Source organism: Eufriesea mexicana, unplaced genomic scaffold (assembly GCF_001483705.2).
Source record: "Eufriesea mexicana isolate 0111107269 unplaced genomic scaffold, ASM148370v2 scaffold3947, whole genome shotgun sequence".
NCBI lineage: Eukaryota > Metazoa > Arthropoda > Insecta > Hymenoptera > Apidae > Eufriesea > Eufriesea mexicana.
The window spans coordinates 132,035-158,071 of record NW_016911941.1 but is presented as its reverse complement, the minus strand read 5'-3'; the positions used below and the strand labels follow the sequence as shown (position 1 = coordinate 158,071).

The 26,037-nt window shown below is 35.9% G+C and overlaps 1 protein-coding gene across 1 annotated transcript in view; it reads right to left on the bottom strand.

Moving 5' to 3' along the window:
- Nucleotides 1-485: 485 nt before the first annotated feature.
- Nucleotides 486-26,037, bottom strand: part of LOC108551367 (SET and MYND domain-containing protein 4) — a gene marked incomplete at its 3' end in the record, with an annotated part of 50,870 nt that continues 25,318 nt past the window's right edge. Inside the window, exons 2-5 of the mRNA XM_017905505.1 lie at nucleotides 4,685-5,377; nucleotides 2,374-2,621; nucleotides 877-1,038; nucleotides 486-797 (exon numbers count right to left, since the gene is read on the bottom strand). Of these exons, the coding sequence (XP_017760994.1) occupies nucleotides 486-797; nucleotides 877-1,038; nucleotides 2,374-2,621; nucleotides 4,685-5,377 (1,415 nt within the window). The remainder of the gene's footprint in view (nucleotides 798-876; nucleotides 1,039-2,373; nucleotides 2,622-4,684; nucleotides 5,378-26,037) is intronic.

Genomic DNA, 26,037 nt, shown 5'->3' with positions numbered 1-26,037 from the left:
CATGCCAAAAATGCGTGAGTTATCAAGAATTTTAGTAACACTAAATTCTATTATTTGTTTAAGTCGTAAAATTAGCATCGATAATTGTTAGCATAGTATTAAAACAAATATATATAATATGTAATAGTAATTAAATTCTTCTGCACTTTCTCTCACAAATCTGTCTTCCATGAAAACGACATTGAGAATATATTCTTATCGGAAGGAGTTAAGAAACAAAGAAACCATTTCTAAGGTATGTTAGAAATAAACGTATAAACAAATCGAGAAATAATCAAACATATTAAAAATAGAAATAGAAATGAAGAGACACTACCTACAATGTTTTTAATAAAACTTGCTTCATATAGCTTGAAAGTTAGAAAATATACAGACATTCGCAAATCATTTTCATCAACTATTGCCGATAAGTATGTTTTGTCAATATATGTATCGAATGAATATAAAATAAGAAAATTTCACGCAAGAAGATTGAGGATACTTACAGGCTCCTCTATTCCCCGATACGCATCAGATATGGCATATTTAATCACCTCTGCTTCTATACACGGCTCGCTTATGTGATTATTAATTATTTTCAATAATTCCCACAAGTACTCAACATTAGTTGGATTTTCTTGCAGATGTTTTCTTACTTCCTCAGGTATATCTAGTTTCTTCTTAATCTTGGAATCAAAATCATATTTCAAACAGCAAACCTCGCATTCGCAAGCCCTACCTGTACGTTGTTTCCATAGCACATCTCGTTCCAAAAATCCTTTGTAACAAGATCTTGTAGTTAAGAAATTGAAGGTTATCTAGAAAACAACTCGTTAAGATGACACTGAATTTTAAGGGTTTATTAGCAATAAAATTAAAATTAAAAGGGTTTATTACGTTTTCATCTTGTTTTATATCTTTAGCTGCACGCAGAACAATCACGTTATCTTTTTCTATCGTATGTACAGTGTTCGCACAACAAGAATGAGTGGTGAAACTAAGCAGCCTGAATATATTTTCTGCCATAATATGTTCACGCTTGATACATGATATATCATCCTATAGAAAGTATTGGAATAACTTGTAGCTTACAATATAAATACTTATCGATTATATCTTCATTTGCAGGTTGATCTAGTTAACTCGATTTACTAATATCGAATATTTTCGAAATTGTTGCTGGTTTAACACCTTGACATATAATGACGTCTGGGAGACGTCATTCATTTCAGGTGCCATTGTAGACTTTAACGTCTCCGAGACATCAAGAAATATCTTCGGCGAACACCGCGCAGTATATTATTAGATTCTTTAACTGTTTCAGTCGTGCGTCCATGCTATTTTGTTTAAAATGCTTTTCCCCTATCCACAGCACCGATAAACAAAATCGCATCGACAAACCAGTAAACAAAGCACAATGTAAACGGTAGTCAGTATAGCACATAACTATGTTATGTGGGGATGTTTAGCTTTTAAGTTGGTATGAATGAGAGGTGATGCGTGGTGACGCGTGAATGTGGATGGATGGTAAAACTGGAAAACAAAAGATGCGCGAAGAACAAGTGAGTGTGTGTCCGACCGTGTGGTGCGTGAATGTCCCTTTGCCGCGTGAGAATGTGCGATGAATAATAATCTAGAAATGTAGAGAGAATCCTTGTAATAATTAATATTATTAATAAATAGTTTGATAAGTGACACCGTCAAGTTTTCATTATCCACCACATGTTATTTTATAGTATTATAATAAATCACATTATAGTCACATTATAATAAATACATGTTAAATATTCGCGAGGTGTGCGTTCTCTTGTAAGATATAATCGAGTACGGAATGAGACTCTCATTACAATGAGAATAGAATTTAGATGAAGACAAGGAACAAATTTTATCAAGAAATTACTATTATTATCGACTTTTATTATTTATGAGTGATTAATATAAGAAACTGGAATAATAATTCAAATAGCACAGCGATATCCTTTAGACGTGAAGAAAGTAAGGATCACAAACAAGTGCATGCTTAGTTTACGAATCCCTAACATTAAACTATTAGAAAACTAGCTTGATCTGAAAAAAATTGTTTACCACCTTACCCATGTACAGTCAACTTGTATCGTCATTTCTTGTGTATCTATCTACTTCGTCATACCCATTCAATTACTATTATTCGTGTATAATATATTTCTACTAGTATATTGCAAATCGATAATTTTAACGAAATTTACTTACATCGGACTATGTGAAATACCTTTTAGTATTAACAAAAATCGTCTCGAAGATATTCGAGCAAATCGAGTTAGATGGATCCATTGAATAGTTACATAGTCACAAAAATCACGGAATCACAAAGTTGCGGAGATTCAAAAAAGAAAAATAGTATTTTAAAAGATGTACTTGAAAATGATATGTATCTGCGATATAGGATGCCCTGCAGATCAGATTCACAAGACCCAAAACGTCCACCAAATTGTCTTGTATATAATTGGGAATTTGTTTTCGCAATAACATAGCTAATGCCACCGAAATACGATGTTTCCGCATAGGGTATGCCATGACATTTTCCATTGAAGTACTCAAATCAAGAATTGACATGAAATTGTCCACTATCAATTTTTCCATATTCCAAAGTTCCCTTGTTGACGCTGTAAAAAACGGTATTAATATTTAAAATATATGTGCATATGTTACATACATTCACACGATACTCACAATCTTTCATCTCATTCTTGCATTCGATATTTTATACATCTATGTTATAGATATATTATGCGTTAGGAATATAGGAATAAATATTCGGCAAAACTATGAAGTAAATCAATTGAATTTTACACAAGGTAGTAATAATCACAGGGTGCTATTAATCTTCTACGTATAGGAGGTTGCAAATGTGAAGGTTACGGTATATCAAATATATAGTAATAAACAAAATTCTTATATCACATTATTCGCAGTATTTCTCCGCGGAAAGTTAAACGGTATTTAATAAAAAGAAGCAAAAAGAGGAGACCATAGTTACTCATCGAGAATAAACGTGCGTCTAATCAATGTAATTTGTACAAAACGATCAATCCTTTTTACGTAAAATCGACTTCTATTATTTAGCAATGGTCGATATTCCGATAAATATTCCTTCTGCATTTCGTTTTCCATGACATGCATTTCCTATTTATTGTCATAATTCAACAATATCGAATGTTCGTAAATAATAAAAGTAGGTAAATATGCAATTTAGTGGCTTTGCCCTAAAAGAATCTATTTTCCCGGTTTTTTCACAAAAGGCTTTATTTGTGCCTCACTAAAAAATATAGATCGGGGGAGCTTGAAAAAGTAATGTGCTTTTACTAGTTTTTTCACAAAAAACAAAATTGTTAATAACCTATAGAATGCGTGGATAGATCCCTATGATTTTTGAACACGTTATAGAGGACGAGATTCTGAACTTTTATCTGAACAATAATTGCCACTTGACCTTAATTTCCGCGATAATTGCAAAAATTGTTCACACTACCCCATTGACACCGCCTATAATACCTGTGTCGTGGACCTGTCGGATCGGTTTCAAAAGATCGCTTATTGTTTCCTTCTATAAACAAACCCTGACGAGCGTATATAACGTATGATCAGTATGCTGCTTGACGCCTAGGAAGCTATGTTCATTTCCTACACTCATTCTCAAACTCGCGGACCCTTACACCATACCATCCCAACCATCACCCGATCTAATACTTAATAAAGACTTAATGAAGTTTCGATTTTTGGATTTCCGTTTATATGGCCGGCCACCTGACGGCAGCCGTGGTATAAGTCTAACCTAAACCTACCCCAATTACTTCAGTAAGCCAACCCTACCTTACTATTAATCAGTAAATTAAGTAATATATTAGAGTTAGGTTAGACTGTGTTGTCATCGAAGAGCGGAAGGCCGCTTGCGGCTCGAAGCGAATGCGACACGACACCACACCAACATGGTTGACATGTGAAAAAAATCTAAATTGACATATTATTGAAATTAATTAAATTTAATCTTTTTGTCCACACGTTATATACGCTAGCCTGCCAGTTCTGTTTCGGTTGCTTGCCGGGGTTTGTTTAAAGAAAGAGACGATAAGCGATCCTTTGAAACCGATTCACGACACAGGCACAGGCGGAGTCAATGCGGTAGTGCGAACAATTTTTGATAATATCTTGGAAATTAAGGCATGGTGGCAATTATTGTTCAGATAAAAGTTGTTCAGAATCTCGTCCTCTATAACATGTTCAAAAATCATAGAGATCAACTCACGCATTCTGTAGTTTTTAACAATTTTATGTTTTTTGTCAAAAAATTAATGAAAGCACATTACTTTTTCAAGCTCCCCCGATCTATATTTCTTATTGAGGCACAAATAAAACCTTTTTTGAAGAAACCGAAAAAAAGACGCTTTTAAGGCAAAGCCGCTTAACTGCATATTTGGCTAAAAGTGGATCTTATATACAAAGAATTGATCGAAGACTTTATGTTGATTACATATTTTCCGTTTCTCTCTATGACTATTGTATGTTCTTCGAATCTTGGACTTTACTTTTTCAACATCTTGTCCACTGCGCGGAAAACTATACGTCGTTTTGTATGAATTCTCAACTCTGTATTGTACTTTGAATTTCATAAAATTAACTAAATAATGTCAGGTAATAAAATGTTAATAAATATTAATATCGCTATTACTTTCACTGATATTTTTCAATTCCTCGCAATATTTGACTGCATTTTTTACGTAACAGGCATTCTTCGTCAGCTTTACAAGCAGTTTAATTGCACATTGGTCGATGACAGAAAGATCATGAAGTCCACATTCGAATTGATGATACTCGTTAAAAGCTTCCTTGCGACACTCTTCGGAGCAATATGTAAGGAGGGGACAGTATTCGCATGGAATCAATGCTTCACAGTATTTGGTACAATGGTGACAGGCGTTGCGAGATTTATGTGTCACGAGTTGCGACACTAGTGCCTTCTCGATTAAAATAACATCCCCAGTCAAAATACTTGTCACTGCTTTGAAGAAATGTCGCCCAGTGTTTGGATCATAATCTAGTCGAATCTCCTTGTGCAATTTAGGAGAACGTTCGTGTAAGGCTTGTGAGACTTTTTCGCCCGCTGTACAAGCGTTTCCGAAAAGAGTCATTAACTCCGTTTTCATCGTCTTCAAGTCCATTGAATGGAACGAAGAAGTATCTATTTTCATAGCTCTCTCAATATCCATTATACCGTGCTCGTACGATTCCAAGTTTTTCAAGGCTGTAGCTCGCGTTACGTATAATTTTTTGCATACTGAGCTGAATGGAAAGGCGTATTGTAAACCTTTTGTACACGCCAGAATAGTTCTCTGGCAATAATGTCTCGATAAGCTAAATTCTGCTATAGCGTGCAAAATGGAACAAAATAATTATTAGTGAAAATAACGATTGTGATAACAACGACATTAAAGTATTTCTCGTCGTCTAATTTAAATGCGTATAGAATTTCTGTAAATAGACACTGGTAAGAGAGTGAGAATTCCTTAACTACAAATTAAAATATCTAAAAAATCGATAATTTTAAGATATAAATGGATTAATCTTTTCGTGCGAAATATCGGTTGCATCGATTAGCGCGTTGAATAATATATGGTTAAGGGGCATCGATTACATGTATATTAAACGATCTGTTTGCATGTACATGGAGTATATTTACCCTGAAAAAGCTAATTGTAACCGATTAAAAAAATAGCTTACGTCTCTTAAAGTCATCGATAATTCGATAATGTTGAATAAAGATCAGAATTTTCGATTTCTCTAATCTCCTTTGTCTGTTATAGAACTACGAAAACAAATATGGGTGATTCAATGGAAAGTGTGATTTAAAGTATCTCCTATTGATTTTATCAAAATACCCCCGATATATACAAAAACACTAATATTATTGGGTAAATTAGACTTAATCCTTTCTACTCTTCGAGTTGCATCTTTTCTGAGACAGTAAAATCTTCGAATCTCAAGGGTTAATCCTTCCTGAAAATTGTAGCATTGGCTGCGGCACTTATGCCTATTGATGGCATGACGATCGATCGAATAAAACTTATTTATTTCTTTAATAAAATTTATTGAATTTTAACCCTTTGCACTCGACGATTTTTTGGTTAGAGAAGAGTAAAAATTCAAAGATTCTGTACTAAAAAACTGACGATACTTTTTTGAGCAGCAAATAAAGAATTGTAGAATTATTTGACTTCGATACTTTACACACTGTTACATTACATTATATTTGATATATTAATTAATATCGATCTTCCAAATTTTATAAAATGGTGACTGAAGGTCACCTGTCGAGTGCAAAGGGTTAATAAAATGTCACAGAAATATTTAGTTACTTAACCCTTTAACAAATATAACAAACTTTAAGCGCTCAATAATAATGCAAAATCCTTATCTCAAAGTTACTAATTTATGAAATGGCACGTGTAATAAAGAAATGACGTAACACAGATATCTTTATATGTTAAGGAATTATAAAGAAAAATTTGTGATACGATTAATGATATCCTCTATTTAACTACTAATCTCTTTGATTATCTGTACGTCGTTAAAAACTAAAGTACCTAAATATTGAATGTGCAAAAAAGATTGAGACGTTCATGATGCCTTTTTTTTTTTATCTTGGGCACACGTAATATCTATTTTAATTTTATAATAAACGTTGATTCTTATTTCACTTCACTTTTAGGAAAAGACGTGCCTTTTTTGTATTCACGGACATCTCTAAAGGTTATAAAGTTATACATGAATGAATTCGCGTTATTGCCAGCCACTATATTACATTAACAAAAATATGCAATTCCGTTTAACAAATCATTAACGATTCTTATTCTTACATTCATCCCATGGAACTATGCAACTTTTTCACGATACGTCCTTCTTTGTATCGTCAGAAACAACAAAGATATATTACACTCTGTATAGTTATGTAAAATAAACCTTCATATTGCATGTAACATTAACTTCCTCATATTTTCTTCGTTTTGTGCCAATATACGATAAAATCATATTGCGATGCATTTGTACTACGGTACTTTTAAACACATCTTTCATTTATTTTCTTTTTTTGTCGATGTATAAAAATAAAAAAAGAAACAAAACAAAAACAAAGGAAAGTCATACATGAGAGTATAAAAAAATAACGTATAAATATTTTAAAATACTGACCGTCTTCGAGGCACTTCTTTGCAACTTTATTACTTTTTTCTCGATCTTCTGTGGCCATCTTAAAAACCACCGATTTTCATTCAACGAAGATCAATCTATAAGACGCTTCTGATAACTGTAAGATTCTTCGTGGCACTGTTTCAAACTATTCAAAATGACGAACCAAAAGACTACAATTACACACTTCCGCACTCACTGTTCTCTTACATTGACCAAGTTCCACCGAAGACTAATCCTCTTTTCGGTCTCGCGGCGACACTTTATTAGCTACCCCCTCTTCTGCATGGCATTGTCGCTACAGAGATACGAATGGGATCGGCAAAGCTGGCAACAAGACGATCGTCTTTTGTTTTGGCGTCCTGTTTGCCAGCGGTGTCGTGTTCTTAGTCAGTTGCCGCCAGGAAGTCAAGCAGCTAATTTTGCGATATAATTAAAGTTATACTTATCTGGATTCGTTTTCACTGCAGAAACCCTTTTTTACTACCAGTTCAACAAATGAATAATAATATCTTTGTGATGATATGGTAAAATGTATAAAAATTTAATGTAACGTAACTGACAGATTTGTGTCCAATGGTATTTTTCCTTGTCTTCTTATAATGTAGTCTATTTCACTCCTTATCTTCTTTCAGCAAAAATTGGATTATGTAAACGATAATGCGTATTTGCTTTTCGAACAATAATTCCGCCTCTTTTGTTACTACATTTAAAATTGTTTTGCCATCAAGAAATGTTCATATTAATGCAAGACGTATTTTTATCATTATTGAATATGCGTTTAACGAGTGTTATATGTATACGTATTATACATGAGACACGTAAAGCAGATCACCTGTATTTCATGCCTAGGTCCGAATGTCCCGAATGAAATGGAGGATTGGTTTACATATTTCGTTATTCTTCTGGGTCTCTCAGCCATCTCTTTCAAGTGGACCTTATGGTTGTCACGGGACAGTTACCGCGGTGACTCTAAGAAACGGTGTTTGGATAACTCTCGTGTAAAAATGTGGCGATTGGTACTATCTCGGATATCCACGTATAATTACGGCTAATACAATGACGAAGGAGTTTCACAGCAGTACAACACTAGAGAGTAAAACTGTTCAAAATGCGCTTTATTCAAGTTTTGGTTCGGATAGATGATGTTTAGGTTATAAGATCACCGCTTGGGACTGTACCGTTTGTGTGGGTACGACTGTAGAGTGCATGGGAACGTTGGGCTGTTCCTCGAAAATAGAGGATAATGAACAGTGATCTCAGGTTTGGTTCGAGCGTATAGCGTGTTATCTGGAGTGCGTGCGGGAAGACGAGTGACTAATTCCAAGGATCGCACGAACGGGATCTTTATGGCAGTATCGAATGCAAGTGAAAAGTGAAATGCCTCTGAATGTTTAGGGTATGTGACCTATCGAGTGCATACCTATTCTCTCTTTCCCAATCACACTTTCCCACGCACTCCTTGCAATTTTACCCTCAGCGGGTCACGTAGCCCAAACACTCAAACGCATTCCTAAAGACACTCTTCATTTTCATCCGATACATTCATAAACATCCCGTCCACACGATCCTAGCGCACGATCATTCGTCCTTTCGCACGCACTCTAGATAACATGCTCGACCCACTCATTCTGCGATACCACACTATATTTTATAAAACTGGGCGTTCATAGCGCGCAATGGTTAAGGGTGTAGGGACGCCGAAGGAAACAGTTTTTTAGTGATAGCGAGTCAGAGTCAGTGTGAGAGTTATTAGCGCTTAGAATAAGTTTAGAATTAGTTCAAAATAAATTATTTTTATATATTATTTACCACCGTTATTTTGTTGCCTACCCAACATTCCTACATACAGTGCCGGACAAATGTATTGTCACAGAATGATTGTTGTGGTACAAGTACTTATAACTACTAAACAAATTGATTTGAAGAAAAAGCTTTTTGACATATTCATTTATTATCTATTCTAGTTTTATTACATAGTAGAAGCAATAATATAAATACATTGATTCACCGAGTTTTATCTTTATTTATCGTAATTCAAGTTTACTACAATTTTGTATGGTATTGTGATAGTGTTTTGTATTTCTATACTACCCGCAGTAGCGAAAAGGTCGAGTAAGCAATGCGCGGGACCAAGAGTCGCCTGTTATCTATGCTTTGTTTCTTTCCTACATATGATTAATAGTTTAGTTTGGTATGCTGTTTCTCAAGAGAAGAAGCAATGATCGAAGAATAATGTAAATCAATATGCAATACTGAAGTAAAAAGTGCAGAATCTGTTGATTATGGATTAATAGATACGTCGTGTTTTTTCATACGTTTTTAACTTACACGAAACTTGATTTCAAAATCGTTTTCACGTTAAGGTATAAACGATATTTCGCATTGCATTAATTTTAACATCACCGTTGCAACAGAAACTTGGATGATGGATCTATATTCGATATTTCGATGAATGTTTGCTTCATTTTCAACTTTCTATAAAATCTTGATTGTATATTTATTGTAGAATACATTTATGTCACCTCTCTTCATAATAAATTTTTTATATCTTAAAAAGATAGAGTTTCCAGATATCTGGAATTTGTGCTAGTGTACGTGAGAAAATCAATTTAAAATAGATTTATTGACATCTATGGTTATAAGGAAAAATTTAAACTCTTAGAAAAATCTAGTTTATTCGTTAATTAGGTTGAAAAATGTACACGATTTATGTGTATATAAGAGAACAAGAGAAACGAAGAACCAGCTAAAGAAAAGTTATACAGTTTATGTGAATACGAATTAAACGAATCGATGATCAAAATTTAAAATGGCAATTCACGAAAATGAAAATTTGTGATGTTGAAAAGGAAAATATCTTTTCTTATAACTATCGATATATCTATTTTGATTCATAAAATGGTTTATTATCGTTTTACGTAATAACTATAATTTCGTATTATCAGTGCGATAGTATCATGAACATTTTTAACGATTTAAATAACAATCATCGATGTCGCGTCGCGATCGAAATTCTCGTATTTCCGACGGGTTGTAAGGCCGTCTCGCGACTACGACACGTGTTGCCCGCCAAATTAATATTGGTCAACTGTTTAAGTTGCACGAGCGGAAAAGAGTCGTGTCTACGACGGTCGACGTTTCGAAAAGAACGTGGCGTGTTGTCGATCGGCTGGATGGAGTGTTTTATAGAGACCCGACGTCTCTCAAATTTCGTACCGAAGTGAGCTAGGAGAGAACCCGTGACTCTCAGAGCTCGTGCGGAAGTGAGCTCCTCGATCTTCCTAAGATCGGCCTTAGGAAAAATCGGGAGCTCGCCAAATATGATTAGCAGTTTTTGACCAAGGGCGTTCCATTGGTTCGCGAATCCGTGACCATGGAGAAAGGGAAGGTTCCCCCAAAAAACAACGATAGCGGAGGAAACCCTCTCCTCCAAGGTGGGGTACCTGGGGTCCACCCGCGCGCCGGTGACCCCATCGGTCGTTTATTACCCTTAGCGAGGGCCTGAGGCTTCCAACGTGTGCGGACCACGTGGAGCCCTCAGGCCTATTGTCAGCCAAGTCTTAAGAGCCGTCGCCTAATTTCGTTAAATTAGGGATTTCCAGGATTCTCGTGTTCCGCGACACGAGAAGTCAAAGAAAAAAGGTAAAGCATTCAAACATGCTGAAAGCATGGAGCGGAAAATTCCGATGCCGAATTGTTCGACCCTAAGACCTGGCTGTTGGAAGACCGTAATGGGTCTTCCACGACGGAACAACCGATGCAAGAAGAATAAGTATATCAATAAGATTAGACTAATAATTATAGAATCACAGGATCATGGAATCATTGAATCATGGAGTCGTATAATCGTAAAATTATATAAATACGGAACCTTAGAAACATATGTGCGATGGCGAGCGGTGAAAGACGCTACCAAAGAAAATAGCATTAAGAGTGGTAGCGCAGCGAATGGGTGTGCGGCTTTACTTCTAAGGGAATGCATGGAAACGCTTGGGCCGCTTCTCAAAAAGCGAGGGGCAGCGAACGGCGACATCGGGTCCGACTCTGGCGTTCTGGGCAAAAGAACAAACGATAGCGCGAAAGAATCCTTTTGTTGGGATGCCTGTGACTATGTCGAATGATTGAGAGTGAAAGTGTGAGTGTGCACGGAAAGAAAGAGTTTTGGTTTTAAGTAAGGCTGTGAAGGCGCGAGGAAGTCAAAAGGCAGAAAGCTGGATGTGTATGGAGACGTAGTGAATAGAGGATCGTGTGAGAAACTTAGTGTAATATTTTAGTTAACATTTTACTGACCGCTAGTGATTCAACAGCATAAACACATCCGATTGGTCGCTCAGCCGCAGATTCTCCCTGGCGTCTCCTATATAAAAATTGGGAGCTTACAAAGCAACGCAACTGATACAACTGAGCAACGTATCTCAATACTAAACAACAAATTATTGTTCATATAATGATAATGACTGTTCATCGCCATGGCAACCGATTAATACCTACATATGTAGGTCGGTAAGCGTCGGTGACAAAAAGCCAATGAATAGGCTATCGGTCGGTAAAGTGTTAAATAAAACCTGTTTTGTTATAAAAAGGGAGTTGTTGCTTATTAGGCACGCAGATTTCTGACTGCATAGGATTAATTTAGCACAAAATCCTACACATAGAATCATAGAATCGTCTGCAGAATATAAACCTCTTTCTCATATTATACCCGAGCTAGGAACATCATCTACAGTCTTCCTTTTTCTCATCTTATTAACATTAGAACTATCAAAATGGTTGATATGACTCGTTTCGGACATTTTATTTTCACAATTCCTGAAATCGTACATCAGCTGCTTTTGACAATATTAATGCTGACTTTTATTTGAATAGTAATGTGCTAGTAATGTGGTATTAGCGTTGGTCGTATCGAGTGGCAGGTAAATATCGGAACAACATAATAGCGAATCGCAGGTCTGTCGCTGCGAAGGGTGCGAGCGTGATAATGTTTATACTAGATTGTTTGTGACGCGTGAACAACAAATGATTCCCTAAAACCTAGAATCTCTGAATGTTTGGCAATGCGTAGTATGAGTGGGAATAAAAGGAGATGTCAAAGATACGAGGGTCACTGTGTGAAGAACTGTGTGTCGAGTTGCGAGTTGCGAGTACGAGTATATGTATACTGCTAGTCACTTCTGCGTAAGAGTTATATTAGCGTATTCCTTTAATAAATAACGTCGTTAGAGAGAGGGAGAGGGAGAGAGAGAGAGAGAGAAGCTTTATCTCCGTCGTACAGATTCTTACAGTAACATAATTATATATTCTAATGTGGGGGTGTGTCTGGAGTGTTGGGGTGTTGTTGGCACTCAGGTATCCCTCTCCGTTGCGGTGGTGCTAGAAGGGACGAAAGAACAAGGAAGGGATGCGTTTGCTCTCGGGCTTGCTACTAGACTTATCAGTAAGGCTACCTAGCAGGTCCTACCATAGACGAGGGATACGTAGGTAGCATAGAAACTTCTATTTATGGCTTGTTGAGGATTCACCGAGAATTCTTGCGAGAAAGTCCTCGAACCAGCTTCAAGTAGGAATCCATCTATTGGCGAGGGTGAGAATGATGGTCGTTACAGTAATTATCATTTATTTATAACCGATTTAGCTAATCGTCATAGATCGATAGTTCTAGTGTTAACACACAATCATCCTGAGTTGTTTATACCTAAATATGAATTTTTATAATTATAATTATAAGAATACGATCTTTAACTATATAATTCCACTATAATCTCCAGTTAATCCTTCGCATGTATTTTCCAGTGCACTTGTACGTTCCCTTCTTATGCATTTTACGGCTTATCTGACTTAACCCTGTGCACTCGAGGCGCCTCTCAGTCACCATTTAATCAGATTCTAAAACTGGATGTTTATTAATATATTAAATTTACAATTATACTACGATGCGTGGAATGTCGAAGTAAAATAATTCTACGTCTTAATTTTCATACGATTTCTTATTTACCGTTTTAGAAATTTCGTCGACTTTATGGCAGAAAGTCTTCGAATTACTATTTTCCCGTAACGAAAAAATCGCCGAGTGCAAAGGGTTAACTCGGGCAAACTATGCATACCTAACTCAAAGTACATTCAGTTACGATCTACCTAAAATCTTGCATAGTCAATCTCTTCTTTTGTTTCTTCCAATTTGAGTATCAACTATTCAGGCTTTCCTCGCATCTCTAATATTGGAAACTCGGTTATTCTATCGTTTATGTTAAATTCCCATTTTAACACATTTACGATATAATTTTCGGTGGAGATGAGGTTATAAATTTTCACGATAAATACAGGTAAGTTACACACACACGGCGAACGAGAAGTTCTCGTTGTATAGCCAAGACAACGGCAGTTTCAAATTAATGTATGGGTTGGCATTATTGGTAATCTTATAAGCCACGCATACATTAGGGTACATGTTGAGCGGCATTTATTCCGACACAAAGTCGCTATATCTTGCGCAGAGAGTCGCGATATTGCGTGCCCCCACTTGGAAATGGGAAACGTTGCGTGACGAAACAAAGGATAATGCAAATTTTTCGTCAGTCTCGAAATTGCTATCGATTAGCATCGTTTAGCAGATGTAATTAAATAATAAAACGTGACGACAATTCGTTTAACCGTCGATTATATTTCGGAATTAATAAAGTAGTATAAATTCGCTCGAATACAAATCTGAAAAATGGTACCAGAGTACTTCAATAGAGTTTCCCATATTTAAATTTAATGAATAAATAAAAAGATGAAATTTTCAAATATTGTTCAAATAATGGAATTTTAAGTTATATTTATTTAAATAAAAATAAAAAATTGTTTCGAGCAACCAGTTTGCCAGTTTGTAAATTTAAATTTTCCTTCAATCTTTTATTCATTTCGTTAAGGATTCGTTAAAAATTCATTAATTTTTAATTACTAGTAAATACTATCACTTGAAGAATTTTCATTTTTAATATCTGTATTTATAGACTTGATGTATTCTTACAAACTTTCTTGCATTTTGGCATACTTTCTAGCTTTTTAGTTATTTCGTTTTTGCTCATAAATATTCTCACAAATTGTTTCATTTTCATTTTAACATACTATGTCCAAGGATGGTACAATGCCATTGACAATCTTGTCGTGCGTCATTTTTGAATTAATTTTGTACACTGTGTATAGCGTATGTACTATAGATCGGTCTTGGCGATGATTAGTATTTGACAGCTGCCAGAGGAAATGATGCGTTTCCTCGAATGTTTAGTGAACTGTATTTTTTGTGTTGTGTATGATAGACAACGCCTCGGAAAAAGTCGTGCCAAACCCGTGTGCTTGAATGGTTGAGGAAGGAGCCGAACAGCGGAGCCCGAGTGTTGAAATTTGAAACACGATATCCTACGTCTTGAGTGCGAAATAGCCGGGAGTCCATTCGAGATATTCATACTCGGCCCGAGATTAAGACCACGAGTCGGACTCGATATATTCATGTTTGGTCTGAAGTGTTGATAACGAGTCAGATTCGTGATATTCATGTTTGGCCCGAAATGACGATCACGAGGCAGCTTCGTAATATCCACGTTTGGCATGAAATTAAACAACGAGCCTAACTCATGATATCCAAGTTTGGCCTAAAATTTTCATCACGAGTTAGACTAGTGAAAATAGTGTAAGGGGTGTGGTAAACAGGATCGGGTTTATAATGACTTGACTTTATACTTTGATTTATATTTTATTCCCTGGCGATACACGTATGCGGAGGCTTGAGTCTTGCGAGATGCGTGATGGTGAATTATCGATAGAGTGTGTTGTCAAACCCTTGAGCCAGGGTTTTATAGACCCTGTGAGGACCCATTGCGTCACTTAGTCCTGCTTGGAAACTGAGGCTGACAGTTTCCTTGAAGCAGTGTAGATCTCTATGCATGGTGGCGCTGTCCAAATAAAGACTCCTCTCACAGGGGTTAACTTTATCTTGAAATCTTCTATATCGTTCCACATAAAAAAAATTATGCTCCCTTCGTACCAAACAATTCTTGTAAGAATATTTTTTTAATATCATCATTCCTTTTATGATATTTGAGAGTCCAGTTAAAACACTATAAAAAATATTCATTTCTTTTCATAACAATACTTTGTAGGAATTTAATATATAAAATGGATAAATACGTAGAAAAGTAGATATAATCTGCTAATCGATTCGATGTTGACGCTTCACTCTTCTTAGGTCCACGGGGAACAAGAACAGATTAAACGCGCTGGTAAACGAGCCGATCGAGTGGATGTTGAGGTAGACTAGACGTGAAATCAGGTGTGCGTAGTGCGCGTGTGCAAGAATGAAAGGTGACTGAACGATGAGGAAGAGGCAGATAGTATCAAGTGTCGTAAGGAAGAGCAATCGTAGTGCCAGTCCGTTGAAGAATGACTGTCAAACGACTCTCAAGTTTATTCAGTTCTGAGAGCTCTACTCTCGGCGAGTTTTCTATCGTTTACCTGAGAGTAAAACCTCGCGTAGTTGCTCTCAAATGAACACACAACTTGAGAGTACTCTCAAGAGAAATTCTGAAATGGGCTCGTAGCATAAGAAAACTATTATTACATAATCATTAACGAGTGAAAGACTTACGATTTTGGGAAACGCTTCGAAAACCTTCGAGCGTTTAGCAATACACAATATGAATGGGTATAAATGAGATGTCGAATGATGCGAGAGTCAGAGTTAGAATCAGAGTTGCAGAGAGTGATAATAAGTGTTCGAGTACGAGTGTGTCAAGACGATTCTGCGTAAGCGCTGGTCGAGTAGAAATCTGTATTTTCATAACAAATATCGTTATGTTGAGAGTTGTCACTCCTTTGTGTATGTCAATCCTACAATATTTATAAATGTGCTGTAATTTCATTGATAAACGACATATGAAAGTTTCATTTTGTAGGTACCTATTTACGCAACAATTTCAACTCACTGTTTGGCTGGCAAAACTCCTAAAAGTACATATTTAATATCAGGTCCTTCGCGAAACAAGTTTCCTAACTTTCGGTATAAAACAAATTACGTGTACAGATAATTACTGTATAACGATATTGCAAGAAGAGTTTCATTATTTTTAGCGCAACTTTTACTCGTTAAGTCGTTAGAGGAATAAAACGTTATACTCGTTTTGATTAGATTTTATTATAAATGTGTATTAGAGAGGAAAAGGAAGTTGGCAGGAGTTCTCGGGGGCCTTATTTTCGTCCTTCTCTCTACTCTCCTATATAGCGAAATTAGTCTGCATCAATAATTGTCTTCTCTCGTTCCGGATTTCGATTAGGAACGCTCTGCCGGCTCTTCCCTTCGAAATCTTCCGTCCGCGTGTTCCGATGTTCCGGAAATTATTTTATCTTTCCTACAACCCTTGTTTTACCAATGTCCGCCCTCCTTTTTGCTCCTTAATCGTTCGAGTACCCTGAGACGTTGGAAAAGTCGTATCGAGAAGTGGCGAATATCGTTGTTGCGTTTGCTTCGGTTTGTATTATATTAATAGATGTCTAGCGACGCGATTTTTTAAAATTTTATTCTTGTTTACGTCTTAAACTTGAAACACGGACGTTAGTCAATATTGTAGGATGGCGAAACTGGTCTTGAGACACCGAAAATTCACGAAAGAACAAGAACACGATAACACAAATTCAAAACTCGTAAACTGATTTAATGGGAAAGAACACTGAGGTAACGAAAACACACAAATACGCACTCTTTTAAAACTCTCTTTTCAGCGCCAAGCGACTCACGCTTGTGCTGGTCACAACCGATTTCCAAGGATTCTGTTTTGGTTGTCAAGGACCACGCTTTTATGCTTTCCTTAACTCACGCTTCACCTCCCCGTAGGGGAGTCGCGCAACTTAATTTTGTTATATAGAATAACTTTTCCATTTGCTTCTAGAAGATATGGATCGGTTTACAATTTGTTTTTGTTGGCAATAGCCGATTTGCGATTTCTTTTGGTATTCTACAATATATTTATTTTCTATAAAACAGTGAAGAATTGAATCGTTAGATTGCGTTCGTAGCTTTATCGCAATTAATTTTATAATTTATGACGTATTTAAAGGCCGAAGCTTTTAATATTTCAGAAGCAAATATAAGTGACTTAGACCACTTTCATAATCATAAGCACATGTATACTCGAACCAAACACGAATAAAGCGTATTCGACGCAGTTCAAATCTACAGTGTTATACTTTTGTGAAACTTTTCGTCATTGTACTATCCGTAACTACACGTAGTTATCTGCGTTAGTATATACCAATCACCACACTTGTACTCGAGAGTTGGCCGAACGCCATTTTCTTAGAGCCACCGCGGTAATTGTCCCGTGACGAAAGAGTGGATACAGAATAGCGTTGTTGTCTTTAAAAGGAAAAGATTTTAATCTGTTATACGAGATATCATTATCTTGTAACCGTTTGAGCCCCAGGGTCATTGGAAAAACACGGTCGAAAAATATCGACCAGCGCAATAGCGTTAATCTTACAATTAATCGATTGCGATGTCTTATTTTGTATGCATATATTATTATGTATGCGTAATATTAGTTTATAAATATTTCAAATTTTGTTTAATAAAAATTATCGAGAAGATAAAAATGAAATAGAAAATGTGTTAGTTGTATTATTTAAATTAAAAGAAGCAACTATGTATTGAGCGCGCTATTTTGACGGTATCTGAGTGAACTGTCAGTAGTCCATAGCGTTCAAATGTACTATGCGTGGCTGAAAAGAAGTCATCTCGTTCGGTTGCGGGGCAAGGGGAGTATTCCACTAGTAATACCCACTCTTCTATGACAATCCCAAAACTATTACCTTCAAGTTTGTTAACGTGATACATTAACATAGGCGTAAGATATCCGTAAAATTCTTACACTCGAATAATAGAAGACTCAATTAAAGACCTAGGATTGGAAATACAAAGCAGTGAGTCGGATAAGGAATCAGATGACAATAGCTCAGAAGATTTATAAGGTAGAGTACAAAAGTAATAATAATTAACATCATTTATGAAAATTGATTTAAAATTTAAGATGTATTTTTTATGATAAATTAATTATATAATTGCATCTAGATAACCGTTTAAAAACATCATACGATACAACATAAATATAACAAATATGTGTATAGTACAGCACGTTTGTTGCATAATGCAATGAAAAATTAATCAAGATGCTAATTAGTAATTAGTAATTGCAAATAATCATGTGTTTATCAGAGGAATCTGAAGTTAATATGCTTTTGGGATGAGTCTACGCTCTTGCATCTATTTATTGCGTCCGTCTCACTTTGTCTCGTTGCTTCGTTCGCTTTCTTCGTCACATGGTGTTCTATGACCGGACTAATAGGAAGGGATTAGTTCTGCCAATAAGGGAAGCGTTTTACTGTACTTCTGTCATGACGTTAGAATGATTGGGTTAATGGGGATTCGGTCCTACAAGTTTCTTAGATGACTTCTTTTCAGCCACGCATAGTACTGGGAATTTTCGACACAAAATCGAAACAGCTGTTGGTATTCAAGCAGTTAATAATGAATCTACGAATATAATGTGAAGCAGTTGCTATGTTCACTGCTGGGTTGACCAATAAATAGTGTCGAATTTCTTTTTTTTTTTTAGTACAAAGATTGTACAAAGTAATACTTCCAATTTATTAACACTTCCTACTTGGAGAAGTTTGTCATTCAATCGAATCCAACATACCTTCTCGATGAGAAATTTTTTTAAAGTGGATAAATACAAGTTTTGTTTCGGAAAAGTAAAAGTTTAAAAATCACAGTTAATTTATTTAATATCAGTCTTACTCGCATTTTTATCTATATCAATAAAAACAAAACGAAATGAAACATTGCAGGTTCAACAATGTCTCCGCAGTGGCGCCTGTGTAGTGCTAATGGTTAAATATAATCACGAGCTATTTGAAATTATTTATTGTTGGAAATTTCGTGAAGGAAATCCAAATGATTAACATGCAGGGAAGTAACCGTATTCAATTATACAGCAATTGTATTTATAAAGGTTTAAGGTTTAATAACGTGAAATTTATACATTTTATGCAATATACAAATAAAACACGAGAGTCTTTTTTAATGCTACTATGGGTCATAATATATAAGGTACCTGTACTGTTCCTGATCTGAGAGTGAAGAGCTGCGAGGGACAGCAGGCCCTTTTAAACCCCCAAAACCGACCCCTTGATGTTCGAAGGTTGGTATTGGCCTGCAACCTCTAACAGGCTTATCCTCATTGTTGCATGGGCGTAGTTACCTTCCAACATTTATTATATATCAAAATGATTAGTGTATTATTTAATACAATTTTTCTTTATTTTAAACGAAATGATTACCATTTTATATTAAAAATACCAACGTTATTTGTTGGCCAACGCAATACATTGTTTATTAGACCTAGAACTATTAATCTAGTCAAAATGACTGATTCCAAATTTTTTGTTTTTGGAGTCATTAAAATACCCGTTTGTCATTATTATTTTTCTTTAACTAATATTATCTACTTTATCTATGTACATGTCGAAACTTGATCATTGTGAATTTAATTGATCTGTAAATCAACGCGATAAATGATTAATTATCATACAAATCGATATAAGATGCATCTTCACAGTCGCGTTGATATTTAAATCATCTTTCGTCATTTTAACAAAACAACCAGAAAATATCTTGGAAAGAACAAATTAAGAAATCGAATAGCGATTAAAATATATTTCAGTATTAAAAATGACATCGAGGTAAATAAGCCTATCGGATTTACTTTTAGCTGTTTGTTCGTATCGGAAATTAAGTCGACGTCGAGTAAAACGGAAATTGTAGTATTGTAACTCGTAATAACGTGACAATTAATAAACCTTAGCTTTTATGGCCTCTAATTGTCAACATGCTACGTATTAATTATTTCAATATGTCCGATGCTATTTGCTATTTTCTTTTCTGCCTTTTTTGTAAAGCTACCTTGAATTGTAGTTACTCTACATTTTAATTGTACTATCGGATTACTTTTTGCTATTGGACAATTGTGTTATTTAATTAAACTCCAAAATTTTATAATAGTCGGGAGAACAATGATATGTCTTGTATACAAGGAGATCATTTAAATCGAAGCAATCGAATATTTTCGAAATTATTGGCGATAATAAAGCACGTTTCAAACAAAAGTTCTACTGTTTTACTAAATTTATAATTTGATTAGTAGCAATAATTGCTATTCTCATACACTATAATTGCATTTTAACAAAGGAAAGATTACATATATTATATTTAAATATTGTTACGAAATACTAAAAAATGCCTGGAAATCGATGGTCACCATATTAATCATTCATTTTTAAACAAATAAATTGACTACTTACGAAGCACAAAAATGTTGAGTTCTTCAATGATCTTTAAATAAGCGTGATTTTTCATCCAAAGATTATAGTATTATCTGTAGGTCGTTGAGTTTGTCTCGATTCGTACGTTATGATACTGCGTCATAAAAATACAAATCTTGCATCTAGCAGCGTCCTGAGGGAAACATGTGATTTCGGCGTGGAAGTCAAAGGGTTAAAGAGATTAATCGGTCTACAACTTTCTTCATTCGGGTTTCAGCAACATCATGTACGGAACTGTTCTAAAAATTAATAATCTAGGAAAATAAAATAGTCACGGTATCTCTCGTGAATAAGTAGTATATTTGGCTCTAGGCTAATAAACGAATTAAATCTTCGTAGCTTCGTTTTCAAGTACGAGTAGCCTCCTCTGTCTAACTTTAACCTCGACACTCGAACTTGACCTCGGCATCGATAGAACTAACCCACAATAACAATAACAAAATAATATCGCTACAATAATAAAAGAATACAGAGCAGTTGCGAGTTTATGTACCAACAAGTTTCAATAAATCGAAACTGCTTTGTTTCATCGCAAGCACGAAAATTCTAAAGTAACTTTAAAGGAAAATCGACTTTGTTCGAAACTATAGTTGTTCCAACGAGACGAGGCAGAGGATAAGGCAACTGTACGTGATCGACGCGTGAGCAGAACAGAACCGATACTGTATTTTAGGTACTTCTAAGGATTCGGAAATAGAGAGCTACTTGGGAGAACTCTCGGTGAAGGACAGCTTTAAACTCGTTCCTGAGCGGCGGTTGTTAAACTGCAGCCTCAACACCGATCACGTACATTCTTCGTTTGTTTCCACTGTCGCGACCCATCGAACGGACTTTAAACGAGCAAAGAGGTTCTGTGCTAATTCGAAGGATTAGGCAGATGCCAGGATTCGATTACGGATCGCAACGGTGTATTTTCATCGTCGCGATCTCGGCGACGAAAGTGACGTGCTGTTAACGGAATCCTTGAACGAAGGCAGTGCCAATTAAACGTCAGTCTCTTTTCGCCCTTCAACAAGGCAACAGCATACGTTCGACCGGTTTTGGCAGTCAAGTAGTTTCTTTTTTCATAAACTGATGTGCTTTCAAAGTGTGAAATGTGATATCTCGACGTACTACCTACACAGATCTCTCAGATATATATATGTATATATGGATTCTATGGAAGCATCTGGGGTTGACGAATTAATTTTTATAGATGAAATTATGGACAAATATACATATTTAAATATATTAAAACAATTAGAACCCCTCACCATAACTCCACCACCTCCATGTTTTACACTCGATTGTAAATTTCGTAGATCCAATTCCGTATTTGGCTTTCTCCAAACTGATATTCTGCCATCAGATTTAAATATGTTAAATTTGCTTCCATCTGAAAGCAGTATGTTGCTCAAAAATGTTGAATCCTTCGTTATAAATTCTTTGGTAAATTCAACCCTCGACTTTCGATTTTTTCCCAATATGTATGGTTTTCTTCGCGCAATACACGCAGAATATCCAAGAGTTTTTAATACCCTTCGCACAGTTTTCGAACTTACTTCTTTTTGACGCTCTTTATTTAATATCATTCTGAGTTCTGAAGAGTTTAATTTAGGATTTTTCTTCACTTCGTTTACAATTTTACGTTTTTCTCTAATAGATAACTTGGAAGGACGACCACTTCGATTCGCACTATAAAAATTTGATTGATTTATAAACCGTTTTACAATGCTTTTAATAGTAAAACGACTTTTGTTAACAATTTGTGATATTTCGCTATAAGATTTTCGCATTTTATACAAATTTAGTATTATTTCTCTTTCTTCACTTGTCGTTTCTTTTGCTTTTCTTGACATTATTACTTTTTCTTACTTTCTCTGTTGCTAGAAGACTGAAGTTTAGGATAATTGCTGTTAGAAATGACAATCGGGGTGTCACCTAACTAGATTTTAAAATGACGATCGGAAATTTTTCAAACAAATGCGGATATACTACATTTAGTATTGTGTGCCAATACTTTTGTCCACCTATAAAATGTTCAATAAATACATTTTTCTTATTGTTTCGTGAATCAATGAATTTATATTATTACTTCTACTATGTAATAAAACTAAAATAAATAATAAATGAATATGTCAAAAAGTTTTTCCTTCAAATCAATTTGTTTAGTAGTTATAAGTACTTGTACCGCAACAACCATGCTGCACCAATACTTTTGTCCGGCATTGTATATATTTAGGATGCCAAAAACAGGTTTTATTTTGTCTTCGGCTTACAGAAGTAATGTGTATATATCCTTTTTTTATCGAAGGAATATCGGGTCTGGGTGAATGGTTTGAGACACTGGAAACGGACAGAACAAAATGAACAGAATAGAACGAACACCAAACTCGGAAACTGATTAATCGCAAGAAGATAATATTGAAATAACGAAACTTTAACATGCAGAAAACACGCTTCCATTTGTTAGGGATGGATGAAATTTAATAACAATAAGATCAATTATTTATTTAATTACAAAGATTATTAAACACAAATATTGCGTTGAAATATAATTATTTTATCACTATCACATGCTCATACATCTTCTCTCTATTAATACTCAATTGCAACTGACATATATCAAATCACTCTCTTTTTCCTTTCTTCTTTCATACATTACATTAATATACACAATTCACACAACACCTCAATCATTACGCATACTTATTTATCATAATAACCTGAATTCATTAGATATTTCCATCCCATGCATACTTGTTCCACTCATTCCAACACATATATATTTAAAACTCTATGTAACCATTACCACACTATTCATCTTTGTTCTGGTCAAAAACTATATTCACGAAGATTCTTCAATGTTTTTCCACTGAGGACGCTTCCTGTGTCGTCGAGGGTTCTGTTTTTATGCCCTTTGCAATGCTTGATGACGTGCTTTTATCAATTATTGATTGGCTGACATGATTCGCCGATTAGTAATTTGATCTGGTAAAAATCAACCAAACCATTGGTCGGCTTTCGATTCGTTTTTCTAAAATAAGATCTCAGATCCGCATTCACCGATTCACGAAATAAACTCTATATATATATATCCCCCTCTCTCTTTCTTTCTCGATTCCCCCTTTTTTCAACAGACTTACAAAAATCAACTCGCTGAATTCTTTGAAGGTCACCTCGATACTTGGGTGAATCAAAGTATACACTGTAACTGCTCTTGTGTGTTGTATGCCGCCGTTTGTAGATTCAAATCACGCGAGGTTATAAATTTGTGCTTGTTCCGCTTTTACGCTGCGGGAAATCTCGAAACGCGGTAGCCCTGGCTGTATAACAAAACGTAATCACGTGCAAGCGGGTTAAGAGGTTCGAGTAAGATAACTCGTGTACTTAGCGATTCTTTTCTCACAGATGTGTCAAAAACTTGATTACAGTCTCTGTCAGCTCCTCGATCTTCCTAAGATCGGTCTTAGGAAAAATCAGGAGCTCGGCAAATATAATTGGCTGATTAGACCAAGGGCGTCCCCTTAATCGATCATCTTGGAGGAAGGGAAGATTCCCCCAAAAGGTGGACGGTAGTGGAGGAAACCCTCTCCTTCAAGGTGAGGTACGTGGGGTTCACCCGCACGCTGGTGACTCCATCGGTCTTTACCCCTAGCGAGGGCCTGAGGCTTCCAACGTGTGCGGACCACGTGGAGCCCTCAGGCCTATTGTCAGCCAAGTCTTAAGAGCCGTCGCCTAATTTCGTTAAATTAGGGATTTCCAGGATTCTCGTGTTCCGCGACACGAGAAGTCAAAGAAAAAAGGTAAAGCAGTCAAACATGCTGAAGGCATGGAGAGGAAAATTCTGATGCCGAATTGTTTGACCCTAAGACCTGGCTGTTGGATGACCGTAACGGGTCTTCCTTGTTCCACGACGGAACAGTCTCTTATTGCGTATCTTAACAATCTTCATGCTTTATACTTCGTGTTATCCTCTAGTCGAGAATTGAAATTCTGTGATATTGGAAGCTTCGAGGGTTGGTTTCCATGATGAATATACGATGTAGTATGAGTATGGTGAAAATGGGAAGTGGTTGGTAATAGGTGCGTGAATGTAAGGTTGACAGTGGGGAAGAGTAAGAGAGTATGAGAGAGGTGAGTGGGAGAGAGAAAGAGCGCGTGTATACATGCTGAAAGTAGGACGAAGGGAGTTAAAAATTATATTTATACTATTATAATAAGATTTTGTAACTGAATATGTATCTAGTCAAGTATACTATCTGTGTATTATTTAATATTTACCACAGAAGTACGAGTTGTACATACATTTTAGCTTAGTATTGCTGTATTTTGGTTCTTCATATTTCCGAGATTAATTTTTGTCGCTTATGTGATACAAATATAATGGTGTAATAGGCAAACTGTTCTTTTTCCATTTTCTCGCAGTTTGAAGTGTGTACAATATTGTGGTTGGTGTTTAGAAATAAAATTAAAAAATATTTTACCAGCAAAAAACAGAAATTAATCCTCTTTTGCATTTTTCTTGAAATTATTTTTCCAAAGATTTATATTCTTCTTGAAACAATTTTGAAAATATGTCACTTTGGACTATCAAGTTTTTACACATTGCAGGAGATTAAATTAAATCGCACGGTGATCAAGTATTTCATTTTGCTTTGGGTTAGCAAGCGAATGCCTCCAAAAATGTATCCCCCGCAGTCTTATTGGGGCGTGTCCCCTCTTCGTGGCCTCGTCTTCAAGTGCAGGTAGACTGTTCGATCCAACTCCGATCCTGACGCCCGAGTGTGGCGTCTAAACATCTGCACCTATCCACTGTCCTTAAATCTCGGCGATGTCTTCCTAGAAATCCAATCTTGCCCACAAAATTATAATAATAGTCTATTTATCATTGCTACTGTCGTATTCCAAGAAAGTCTTTATTTTTGTTGCAAATTTACATGTAAACTTTGGGAGGAACGACGAGGCCGAGTACGTACCAGATGTTTTAACAATGACACTCTAAACCGACTACTAGCACAAGAATGCCTCATTTTGGAATGATTGGCAATATTTATATGCGAATTAGGAAGTAAATGGGGTTTGTCTACAGATCGAAGATTAACGCGTTAAGTGCTCAGCTCGTTTTGTTTGCCGTTCCGTCCAGACTCAGACTCGGCAGTCAAATGAGCCACCGGCGGTGGACAAAGTGTTCATAAAACTCGGAGATACTGTACCAATCGTTATAATAGGAATTCCCAAACGTTAGGTTCAAAGATGGCGAAGAATTTAACACCAAAAGTTAGCACCTTTTGGTTCTAATCTGGTCCGATCCCTGAGGACCGACTGGACCCGAACAGAAAGTCTAGCGCCGATCCTTGGGGACTGGCGTGGCATTTAACGTGTTAAGAGAGGATGATTCAGAAAAGGTCGGAGTTGGAGTGAGTAACAGGACGATAAAGATGAATA